Source organism: Tachysurus fulvidraco, chromosome 8 (genome assembly GCF_022655615.1).
Source record: "Tachysurus fulvidraco isolate hzauxx_2018 chromosome 8, HZAU_PFXX_2.0, whole genome shotgun sequence".
Taxonomy (NCBI): domain Eukaryota; kingdom Metazoa; phylum Chordata; class Actinopteri; order Siluriformes; family Bagridae; genus Tachysurus; species Tachysurus fulvidraco.
The window spans coordinates 1113880-1126379 of NC_062525.1; the positions used below are offsets into that span (position 1 = coordinate 1113880).

At 45.2% G+C, this 12500-nt stretch overlaps 2 protein-coding genes and 1 long non-coding RNA gene across 16 annotated transcripts in view; all 3 read left to right on the plus strand.

The window, feature by feature from the left end:
• exoc7 (exocyst complex component 7) overlaps positions 1-12500 on the plus strand; it is a 35168-nt gene that overhangs the window by 9968 nt on the left and 12700 nt on the right. For 6 of the 13 annotated variants that reach the window (XM_047817061.1, XM_047817063.1, XM_047817062.1 and 3 more), the window contains 8 exons: positions 363-401; positions 724-789; positions 4438-4558; positions 4663-4758; positions 4866-4929; positions 5073-5114; positions 5582-5715; positions 5938-6182. In XM_047817061.1, coding sequence (XP_047673017.1) covers positions 363-401; positions 724-789; positions 4438-4558; positions 4663-4758; positions 4866-4929; positions 5073-5114; positions 5582-5715; positions 5938-6040 — 665 coding nt within the window. In that variant the 3' untranslated portion in view covers positions 6041-6182. The other 7 variants (XM_027133976.2, XM_027133978.2, XM_027133977.2 and 4 more) reach the window with 2 other exon arrangements.
• LOC125145306 lies at positions 7306-10225 on the plus strand. Of its 2 annotated transcripts, XR_007143656.1 has the most exons (3): positions 7848-8334; positions 8422-8979; positions 9684-10225. It is a non-coding gene; the product is annotated as an uncharacterized LOC125145306 (long non-coding RNA). The 2 variants fall into 2 exon arrangements; XR_007143655.1 differs by lacking the exon at positions 9684-10225 and having other exon boundaries at positions 7306-8334; positions 8422-8959.
• Positions 10665-12500, plus strand: part of vclb (vinculin b) — a 26200-nt gene continuing 24364 nt past the window's right edge. Inside the window, exon 1 of the mRNA XM_027133961.2 lies at positions 10665-11132. Coding sequence (XP_026989762.1) covers positions 10965-11132 — 168 coding nt within the window. The 5' untranslated portion in view covers positions 10665-10964. The remainder of the gene's footprint in view (positions 11133-12500) is intronic.

Below are 12500 nucleotides of genomic sequence, written 5' to 3' on the forward strand. Positions count from 1 at the left end.
TTGTGTCTGTGTGTGTGTGGTGTTTGTGTCTGTGTGTGTGTAGAGAAGGCGGGTGTGTGTGTGTGTGTGTGTGTTTTGTTTGTTTGTGTGTATGTATGTGTGTGTTTGTGTCTGTGTGTTAATCTCTCTTTGTCCTCCTTCAGCTAATCACTAATTAAATCCCAGGTTATTAACGAGCTTATAGCTTAATTGAAGCTGTTAGTTTTGTAGCCTGTCTCATGTCCCGCATCCCACAATCCTCTGCTCTTGTGCTGATTATTCTCACGCTACACTAACAAGACTTTTCTAACTTCCTGCACTTTGCTTCTCTCTCTCTCTCTCTCTTTTTGCTTCTTTTTTCCTGCTTCATCTCTGCTCTGTAGTCCTCGGGGACACTTACAATATTCCTTTAGACCCCCGAGGTAAGAACTCCAGCAGGACAGCGCTGCTTTCTGTCTCTTCTTCTGTCTCTCTTTAATCTGTCAGGTTATTAACAGCTTTATGGGTCTCTAAAGATCTTCATGGTTCTTTCAGTGGTGTGTCTCTGTGATCAGTAGTGTAGAGTGTGTGTAGGTCATTATGTGGGATCTTCTGACCATGTGGTGTTAACACATTATAGCTGAACCTGTAGGGATCAGTTCAGTTCCACTGAGGATACAGAACAGATAAACAGCTCCAGAACTCTGTGTGTGTGTGTGTGTGTGGTTTGTGATGCGAAAGCTGAATAGTTCCTTTATTTTTCAGAAACAAGCTCATCAGCCAGCAGCTACAGCTCTGAGTTCAGCCGCAGACTCCTCAGCACCTACATCTGTGAGAGACACACACACACACACACACACACACACACACACACACAGTGGTGTGAAAAAATGTTGGCCCCTTCATGATTTTTTATTTTTTACACAACATGCCGTATTTATTATTAAGGGAAAACAAAATCCAAACCTACATGGCCCTGTGTGAAAAAGTGTTTGCCCCCTAAACCTAATAACTGGTTTGTCTGCCCTTAGCAACAAGTACTGCAATCGAGTGTTAGTGATAACTTGCAGTGAGTCTGTTACAGCGCTGTGGGGGAATTTTGGTCCACTCCTCTTTACAGAATTGTTGTAATGCATCCATTTCCATCCATCCATTTTCTACCGCTTATCCGGGGCCGGGTCGCGGGGGCAGCAGTCTAAGCAGGGACGCCCAGACTTCCCTCTCCCCAGACACTTTCTCCAGCTCTTCCAGGGGAATACCGAGGCGTTCCCAGGCCAGCCGAGAGACATAGTCCCTCCAGCGTGTGCTAGGTCTTCCCTGGGGCCTCCTCCCGGTTGGATATGCTCCCCAGGAAGGCGTCCAGGAGGCATCGGGAACAGATGCCCGAGCCACCTCAGCTGACTCCTCTCGATGTGGAAGAGCAGCGGCTATACTCTGAGCTCCTCCCGAGTGACCGAGCTCCTCACCCTATCTCTAAGGGGCCGCCCAGCCACCCTGTGGAGGAAACTCATTTCGGCCGCCTGTATCCGGTATCTTGTCCTTTCGGTCATGACCCAAAGCTCATGACCATAGGTGAGGGTAGGAACGTAGATCGACCGGTAAATAGAGAGCTTCGCCTTGTGGCTCAGCTCTTTCTTCACCACAACAGATCGGTATATCGACCGCATCACTGCAGAAGATACACCAATCCGCCTGTCGATCTCCCGCTTCATCCTTCCCTCACTCGTGAACAAGACCCCAAGATACTTAAACTCCTCCACTTGAGGCAGGAGCTCTCCACCAACCTGAGGGGGTCAAGCCACCCTTTTCCGGCTGAGAACCATGGCCTCGGACTTGGAGGTGCTGATTCTCATTCAGCTTCACACTCGGCTGAAAACCGTCCCAGTGCACGCTGAAGGTCCTGATTTGAGGAAGCCAACAGGACAACATCATCTGCAAAATGCAGAGACGAAATCCCGTAGTCCCCAAACCGGACTCCCTGCGGCCCCTGACTGCACCTAGAAATCCTGTCCATATGAATAATAAAGAAGACCGGTGACAAAGGGCAGCCCTGCTGGAGTCCAACATGCACCGGGAACAAGTCTGACTTACTGCCGGCAATGCGAACCAAACTCCTGCTCCGGTCATATAGGGACCGGACAGCCCTTAGCAGATGGCCTCGGACCCCATACTCCCAGAGCACCCCCCACAGGTTACCCTGAGGGGGACAGTCGAAAGCCTTCTCCAGATCCACAAAGCACATGTGGACTGGTTGGGCAAACTCCCATGAACCCTCCAGCAACCTGGCGAGGGTATAGAGATATACCACGACCGGGACGAAACCCTCATTGTTCCTCCTGAATCTGAGGTTCGACTGTCGGACGAATTCTCCCGGGCTGAAGCTCACTGGGCCCTCCAGTACCTATAAGCTGCCTCCGTAGTCCCTCGAGCCAACCAGGCTCGATAGGACTCCTTCAGCTTGACGGCATCCCTTACATCCGAGGTTCACCACCGGGTTCGGGGATTGCCGCCACGACAGGCGACAATGGAGGCTCAGGGAAACGACCCTCTTGTTTACCGGGGTGAACTCCAACACATGGCTGCTGAGCTGGGGGGCTATGAGCAAGCCCACACCAGCCCGACGCCTAGCACCGCAGGCAACTCCAGAGTAGTAAGCTGTGCGTGGAGGCCCCCAAGCGAGGTGACATTCCATGTCCCTAAAGCCAGATTCTGTGTCCAGGGATTGGGTCGCCGAGACCCCGCCTTCGACTGCCAACCAATCCACATTGCACCAGCCCCTTACGGTTCCTCCTGCAGGTGGTGGGCCCGCAGGAGATCGGCCCCACGTCGCTCCTTCGGGCTAAGCCCAGCTGGGCCCCATGGGGTAAGACCCGGCCACAAGGCGCTCCCATGCGAGCCCCAACCTCGGGCCTGGCTCCAGGGTGGGGCCCCGGTCGCGCCATACTGGGCGATGTCGCGGACCTTGATTTGTTGTTGTTCATAAGGGGTTTTGAACCGCTCTTTGTCTGCCCCGTCACACAGGACCTGTTTGCCTTGGCAGACCCTACCAGGTGCAAAAAGCCACAGACAACATAGCTCTTCGTATCATTCAGGCACACAAACCCCTCCACCACAATAAGGTGGCGGTTCAAGGAGGGATGCGGCCATGCTGGAAAGTTTTCGAGCATGAACCACCTTTTTAAGGTCCTACCACAGCATCTCAATAGGATTCAGGTCAGGACTTTGACTCGGCTGCTCCAAAGTCTTCAGTTTGTTTTTTCTTCAGCCATTCAGAGGTGGACTTGCTGGTGTGTTTTGGATCATCGTTCTGCTGCAGAACCCAAGTTCACTTCAGCTTGAGGTCACAAACAGATGGCTGCACTTTGTCCTTCCGGAATTTTTTTGTAGACAGCAGAATTCATGGTTCCATTTGTCACAGCAAGTCTTCCAGGTTCTGAAGCGGTAAAACAGCCCCAGACCATCACACTACCACCTCCATATTTTACTTGTTGGTATGATTTTTTGTTTCTGACATGCAGTGTTACTTTTACACCAGATGTAACGGGACACACATCTCCAAAAAGTTCAGCTTTTGTCTCGTCAGTCCACAGAATATTTTCCCAAAAGTCTTGTGGATCATCAAGATGTTTTCTGGCAGATCTGAGATGATCCTTTATGTTATTTATGCTCAGTCTCCTTCTTATGGTGGAGTCATGAACACTGACCTTCACTGAGGCAAGTGAGGCAGTTCTTTGGATGTTGTTGTGGGGGCTTTTGTGACATCTTGGATGTGTTGTCTCTGAGCTTTTTCCTTTATCATTAATTATGTTTACCTTCTGCTCTGTGTTTATGTTCTGTAAAGCTGCTTTGAGACAATGTCTATTGTAAAAAGAGCTATACAAATAAACTTGAATTGAATTAAATTGAGCTCTTGGGGTAATTTTGCTCAGCCGGTGACTCCTCAGAAGGTTCACCACTGTTCCGTGTTTTCCCCATGTGTGTATAACGGCTCTCACTGTGGTCAACTGGAGTCCCAAAGCTTTAGAAATGGCCTTATAACCTATTCCAGACTGATAGATCTCAAATACCTCCTTTCTCGTTTGTTTCTGAATTACTTTGGATCTCAGCATGATGTGGAGCTTTTGAAGATCTTTTGGTCTCCTTCACTTTGTCAATCAGGTCTTATTTAAGTGATGTATTGATAGTGAACAGGTGTGGCAGTAATCAGGCCTGGGTGTGGATAGAGACATTAAGCTCAGGTGTGATAAACTACAGTTATGTTTTAACAGGGGGCAAATACTTTTTCACACAGGGTCATGTGGGTTTGGGTTTAGTTTTCCTTTAATAATAAAACCTTTGTTTACTTGTACAGTCACTCACACCATTTCTCTCTTTAAACATGGAATCCTTTTAGTTTTTTATAGCTTCGATTTGTAGTGTAATCTGTGTGTGTGTGTGTGTGTGTGTGTGTGTGTGTGTGTGTGTGTGTGTGTGTTATAGGTAAAGTGCTAGGAAACCTGCAGCTGAATCTTCTGAGTAAATCCAAGGTGTATGAGGATCAGGCTCTGAGCGCCATTTTCCTCCACAACAATTACAACTACATCCTCAAATCTCTGGAGAAGTCCGTGTTCACTACTAACCATTACATTACAGCACTCAGTACTGACCAATCACATTACAACTGTGTGTGTGTGTGTGTGTGTGTGTGTGTGTGTGTGTGTGTAGGTCAGAGCTGATCCAGTTGGTGGCTGTGACCCAGAAGAAGGCAGAGAGTTCCTACAGAGAATTGATCCAACAGCAGATTCAGACATATCAGAGAAGGTAACACACACACACCCCCACACACAGACACACACTCCTGATGTCCTTAGTGGAGTTATAACTGTGTGTCATATCTTATGTCCTTTTACCCATCGGTGTGTGTAAAGTTGGATGAAGGTGACAGACCACCTCACTGACAGGAACATGCCAGCACTACTACCTGGAGTCAAGGTAGCACCGCACACACACACACACACACACACACACACACACACACACACACAGTTTTATATGACCTTATGGATTGTGACTCACTGTTACAGTGAGAGATCTGCTGTGTGTTTTGTGTAAAATGCAGTTGTTTTACTTTCCAGTTGAAAGACAAAGAGCGTCAGGCGATCAAAGATAAATTCAAGGTAAGACCAGATAGTGTGTGTTAGATTTGCGTGTGTGTGTATTTGCGTGTGTGTGTGAGATTTGCGTGTGTGTGAGATTTGCGTGTGTGTGAGATTTGCGTGTGTGTGAGATTTGCGTGTGTGTGAGATTTGCGTGTGTGTGAGATTTGCGTGTGTGTGAGATTTGCGTGTGATTTGTGATTTGTGTGTGTGCGTGTGATTTGTGTGTGCGTGTGATTTGTGTGTGCGTGTGATTTGTGTGTGTGCGTGTGATTTGTGTGTGCGTGTGATTTGTGTGTGCGTGTGATTTGTGTGTGTGTGTGATTTTTGTGTGTGTGTGTGTGTGTGTGTGGCATTGCAGCTGTATGGTGCTCTTTATGTGTGGCTTGAATGCTGGTGATTGTGTTTGTTGCAACTGGACTTCACACACGTGTGTGCGTGTGTGCGCGTGTGTGTGTGTGTGTGTGTGTGTGTGTGTGTGTGTGTAGGGTTTTAATGACGGTCTGGAGGAGCTGTGTAAGATACAGAAGGTGTGGGCGATTCCTGATAAAGAGCAGCGTGATGCGATTAGACATGCCCAGAAACAGCTCATCTCTGATGCATACAGTTTCTTCCTACGCAGGTAACACAAACCTGTCTGTCTCACACACACACACACCTGTCTGTCACCACCCCCCTCACCCCACTCCCCTGTGCTTCACTTCTCTGTTTGTTCCTTGTTTTATTTTTTCTCTTTGTCTGTTTCAGTGTTTCTGTTTTTCTCTGTCTCTTTGTCTATCTTAGTCTGTAGGTATATGATGTGTGTGTGTGTGTGTGTGTGTATGTGTGTGTGTGTGTGTTACAGGTGTGCAAACATTTCATTCACAAAGAACCCAGAGAAGTACTACAAATACACACCAGAGGATGTGGAGGACATGATCGAAAAGCTGTTTGACACCTCCGCCTAAACCCCACCCACTACACGCCCGCCAGTTGTAGCCAAATCCCCACTTCCTGTTTCCTGCTGCACTACAATGCTTCCTGTTTCTGAATTAAATCTGTAAATACGCACAGTTTGATGTTGAATAAAGAATTTCACTGTACAACTATCATCTGCCTCCCAGGCTGAGTGGTGTAATAACCCTGGTGTCAGCAAGGGGCAGTGTCACTCTGTCACACAGCTCATTGTAATATTTTTAACATTTTTATAATGTTAACGGTTGTAATATAAAATTCATCCTAATTAATTAATTAATCCCATTAATGCTCAGGTGCAGACTCAATGTTTAACATTAACTTTAAATGCTATCTGACCGCATTAGAGTGAAAAAATAGTTCCTTCATATGAATGTCAAATCCCATGAAACTGCAGGTTTGATCATTAACGCTGTTCCTCACAGTGGGGTGATTAATGTACAGAAATAAAAGGTGTGAGAAATAAATATACATTACAGAGAGAAAAAAAATCTAAATTAAAGATGATTCCCACAATTTTTTTTTAATATTAATACTGAGGAAGTCTGAATGTGACGTTTCAGTAGGAACTGTTTATCAGATGTGGGACCTGTTAGATTTATTTTATACACACAGTCTGCAGTATACACACACTCTCTCACTCTCAATCACACACACTCATCTGGACACCTTAAATCATTTGCACTTCACTGAACATAAACACAGGAATTTTATTCTAGATGGGAGGGGGCACGGTGGCGTAGTGGTTAGCACGTTTGCCTCACACCTCCAGGTTTGGGGGTTCGATTCCCACCTCCACCTTGTGTGTGTGGAGTTTGCATGTTCTCCTCGTGCCTCGGGGGTTTCCTCCGGGTACTCCGGTCCCCCCCCCCCCGGGCCAAAGACATGCATGGTAGGTTGATTGGCATCTCTGGAAAACTGTCCGTAGTGTGTGTGTGCGTGTGGGAGTGAATGAGTGTGTGTGTGTGTGTGCCCTGTAATGGGTTGGCACTCTGTCCAGGGTGTATCCTGCCTCGATGCCCGATGACGCCTGAGATAGGCACAGGCTCCCTGTGACCCGAGAAGTTCGGATAAGCAGTAGAAGATGAATGAATGAATGTTCGAGATGGATAAATGTAGTGTAGATAAATTATTCATTTATTTATTTATCTATCTTAATTTCCTCTAGAAAGGTTGTAAAGATAAAGCAGAGATCCAGAGGTTTCTGTTCAATTACGTGTGTAAGTGTGTAATCAAACTGCATTTATAATCCTGTGTGTGTGTGTGTGTGTGTGTGTGTGTGTGTGTGTGTGTGTGTGTGTGTGTGTGTGTATGTGTGTTTAAACAGCTGTGTTATAGACATCAAAGTCACTGTAGCTGATCTGCATCTCCTCTCTCTCTCTCTCTCTCTCTCTCTCTCTCTCTCACACACACACACAGTGAACAGAAGTAAATGATGTATGCTGTACAGATGTTTAACACAACACAATTGAATTAACAATTAACACTGAAGCTGACAATATACTACACTGTCTATCGCTCGCAGTTGCGTCTGTAACCAGCAGGCGGCAGCAGCGAGCTAAGAACGGAGAGATCATCTGGACCTCATTAATGTAGCCTGTGCTACACATCCAGAGTGAGACATTTCACATGAACACCTGAACAGGTGAAGTGTAAAATATTTCACTCAGAGGATAAAAATGTTTTCTGTAAAAGCCGAGGAGAAGGAAAACTTATACTTTTTAATTCAATTCAATTTACACACACACACACACACACACACACACACACACACACACACACACACACACCTTCCTGGGGAAAATACATTATAGTACTAACACCCAGGAGAGTAATTTGTGGTAATATAGAGAAGATGCAGGTCCACGAGGACATCCTGGAGGGCTGGAGGAGATGAGGGTACGTTTACTTTTGCACAGTCACTTCCTCCATTCCTCTGTTTTGGATTCTTCCATATTAGGCCATGAAATTAAGTGTGTTTTTCTCCAGGGGAAAATGAAGGGAATTCCTGAGCGAGTTGCACTGGCAGAGACTCTGAAACTCGCCGATCACACGTTACTGCTCTTCAGAAACACACTGAGGAATGTGTGGTATTTACTAAACCCCAACCAGCTTCCAGTTATCATCCAGCTTTGCTCATAAGTTTGTCCATGTCTCCACTGAGCCCACAGTTCTTCATCTGCATGCTGAAGGAATCAGAGTGTGACTTAACAAGACTGAGATGAAGCCTGAGGGTGCAGATGGTGAAGGTTTCATGTTGATCAGACCAGGATGATGCTGTAAGAAGGTGAGGACTGAAGTCGATAACCTCTTGTTTTTAGTGTCTCTCTTGTCCTTCAAGTCATGATCTGCTGTTTGTCTTCATCAAACCTAGGTGTTCTTCATGATCTTCTTCTAAAAAGTCCAAGGAGTCCATCTCACCACTGAGAAGAAGAGACAATGAAAAATTTTAGCTTAGTACAGAAAAAATTTATATGATTCATAAACAAACCTGGTGACCAAGACCAAGGTTCCTCCTTCCTGTCCTTCTAGCACCTTAAGGGGTTCCTGTAAGAACTTAGGATGTGGAGGATTGAGCAACTTCACAGATGTATGTTTTAGGAGAAAACTGTTCAGCAGTGACCTTTTCACCAGGAGGCTGAAGCTCTGGATGCAAAGACCACACAAGTTTATTCTGAGAGCCCAGGATCTCCATCACTGACAGATGGAGTCTACATTTAATAAGAGGTTGACTAATACTGCTTAAAGCCAGTTGCACATGATCTCTCCGTAGAATTTAGGAGTTAGTAGAACTTCATCTCATGGCCAGTGACAACTCCAGAAACACCAACTGCTTGTTGGTGACACCAGAAATACGACACTGTGGATGGTTTTTATTTCCAAAAATAAAGAGAAACCAGGAAGATTGCTGACATTTTGTTGTGTGCATCAGGTGATGATTAATTCTCTCTGCCAGCGGCACATATAACTATATTCATGCTCTCGTTTCCATGGTAACCGCTCATTGGTCTACAGCTGATGCTCGACTGATGAAAAACATATTGAATAACGTGTGTACGAGTTGATTTATAAGGAGATGATGTATGGAAGGAGTCTCCAGTGTGAGTGCTCTGTAACAGTCATGACTCTTTATAGCAGCTATAACGTACATGAGAACATGATGGTGTTGTGTGTCATTAACACAGATGTGTTAGTGCACTAGTTAATGTGTTGGACTACTGATCAGAAAGGTTCTCTGCTGCTGGGCCCTTGAGTAAGGCACTTAACCCTTAATGGACCAGATATATAAAATGAAATAAACTACAAGTTGCTCTGGATAAATCACCTAAATGTGATGAACTCCATGATCACATCCCTAATGCAAACATTAAACAAAGTAAAACAAACACAAAAAGCACACCACAACACAACACATTACCTCACACCACAACGCACACCTCAACACACACACCACAACACAATACACCACACCCACACACAACACACACAATACACAACACACACCACCACACCCACTTCCAGTAGCAGCCATGTTTATTTGTTTGTGTGACGTCACTTGTCTGTAATATGATCCTCTTGGGATAAAGCAGAGGTAACGTGCAGTATGTGGAACAGACTAATGTGTTCTTATTGGAGTTAATTACAGGAGTTTACACACTGAGAGAGAAGACAGGAGAAGACAAGAGAAGACAAGAGAAGACCGGGAGAAAGGAGCAGATCAGTGCTGAGGGACAAACGGGGCAGGAGCTTCGTCCTGGATCCCGCTGTCCTCAAACCGCTTCCCTTATAAGGACAAAAGAATGCTCATACGTCATCTGGGAAGCGCGAGGGTACAGAGGGGGTGTGGCCAAGTTGGTTCACACCAATCAAACGACCGGATAACAGTGTAGTCCGCCTCTGATTGGCTGTGAAGCTGTGGTAGCGGTGAGCTAGGGCTCGTGTTTCAAATGACTCCGTGCTCCCTACAGCAGAGACCAGTGATTCACTTCATTAATGTGATTCACTTCATTAATGTGATTCACTTCATTAATGTGATTCACTTCATTGATGTGATTCACTTCAGTAATGTGATTCACTTCAGAAAAAATCACTGCCTCAAAATCTAAAACTCATTCATATTTACATTTATAAATAAAAAAACTAAGCTAATGAATAAATAATAAAATAATAAATATTTAAACTAGAACTTTATTTTCAAAGTATTTATGTTTATGACTTCTATATAAAACTTTTACTTATATATATTATTATTATTATAAATAATAAAATGTACAATTATATACTGCAGCAGTAAAAAAATATTCAAAAACATTTTAAATGTCGTCTAAAAAATTCACACTAAAATCTTTAGGATATTTACATATAATATATAATATGTTTTATTATATATCTAAAATATAAAATATATTTACATTTCCTTTACAATAAGAAATAATAAAATGTTGTATAATGACAAAGCACTTTAGTGAAAACAACAAAAACAACAAAATTGTAAACAAAATAGTTATAAATCCTAAATATTTATTGAAATGTTTGTGAAACATTTTGAATAATTGAGAATATTTTAATATATATATAAATAAAAAAATTATAAATATATTTTAATTTCTAACTTACACATAAAATATTGTTCCTGTGAGAAAAGTTTTATTCAGGCAGAAAGTGTGCAGATGAAGTCGGATGTGATACAAAATGGTGGCGGTGTGAAGTGCACTAGGTAGTGAACAGGGCTGGGATTGTGAGCAGGAGGAGGAGGAGGAGGAGGAGGAGGAGCTAAGTGTGAGTGAGTGTGTGTGTGTGTCAGTGTGAGTGTGTGTGTGAGAGAGATCCAACACCCTAAACTTCTAGGAACAAAAGTAAAGTAAAGGCAGCAGCAGCAGCAGCAGTTTACCGCCTGATCAGGAGCATCATCTCACCATGCCGGTGTTCCACACTAAGACCATAGAGAGCATCCTGGAGCCTGTGGCCCAGCAGATCTCTCACCTGGTCATCATGCATGAGGAAGGCGAAGTGGACGGGAAGGCGATCCCGGATCTGTGCGCTCCGGTGGCGGCGGTGCAGGCAGCAGTCAGTAACCTGGTCCGGGTCAGTGAGCCTTTACTCTGTAATGTCACTAACGCTATAGAACACAGATATGTTAAAGCTCCTGTGGGCAGGTTTCTGTCTGTAGGCACACTTTTCTGTCTGTCTTTGGTTTGATTTTTTTGCTTGTGTGTGTGTGCGCGTGTGTGAGTGTGTGTGCGTGTGTGAGTGTGTGTGCGTGCGTGAGAGAGAGAGTTTCCTCTGTGTTTCCTCCAGCCTCCAAAAATATAACAATAGGTAGAACAGATAAGATAAATTGCACCAAGGTGTGTGTGAGAGAGAGTGTGTGTGTGTGTGTGTGTGTGTGTGTGTGTGTGTGTGTGTGTGAGTGTGTGTGTGTGTGAGTGTGTGTGAGTATGTATTGTATGTGTGGTGTATGTATGGTGTGTGTGTGTGTGTGGTGTGTGCTGTGTATGTATGGTGTGTGTGTGAGACTGTGTGAGGTGGTGTGTGTGTGTGTGTGTGTGTGTGTGTGTGTGTGTGTGAGACTGTGTGAGACTGTGTGTGTGTGTGTATGTGTGTGTGTGTGTGGTAACCAGTAATTCACATTACATGCAGTACATGTATAATAATGTACACATTAAGGTAGATATTGTAAGAATCAGGAACCAAAATATGGAAGAAACTAAAAGTGTTTATTGTAGAGCGACAGGACCGAAGCTCACAGTGTCGACTGTATAGTGAGTGTTATGTACATCAGGTGGAGGTTTAGTCACATCTCCACCTTTCATGTGTGATTGATAATACACTGAATAGAGTCAGCAGTGAGTTCAGCGGCACCGTCAGTATTCAGGTCAGTGGGGACGTCAGTAGCGGTGACGTCAGTATTCAGGTCAGTGGGGACGTCAGTAGCGGTGACGTCAGTATTCAGGTCAGCGGCGACGTCAGTATTCAGGTCAGTGGCAACGTCAGTAGCGGTGACGTCAGTATTCAGGTCAGCGGCGACGTCAGTATTCTGGTCAGTGGGGACGTCAGTAGCGGCGACGTCAGTATTCAGGTCAGTGGGGACGTCAGTAGCGGCGATGTCAGTATTTAGGTCAGCAGCGACATCAGTATTCTGGTCTGTGGGGACGTCAGTAGCGGTGACGTCAGTATTCAGGTCAGCGGCGACGTCAGTATTCTGGTCAGTGGGGACGTCAGTAGCGGCGACGTCAGTATTCAGGTCAGTGGCGACGTCAGTAGCGGCGACGTCAGTATTCAGGTCAGCGGCGACGTCAGTATTCTGGTCAGTGGTGACATCAGTAGCGGCGACGTCAGTAGTCTGGTCAGTGGCGACGTCAGTAGCGGCGACGTCAGTATTCAGGTCAATGGCAACGTCAGTAGCGGCGACGTCAGTATTCTGGTCAGTGGTGACGTCAGTAGCGGCGACGT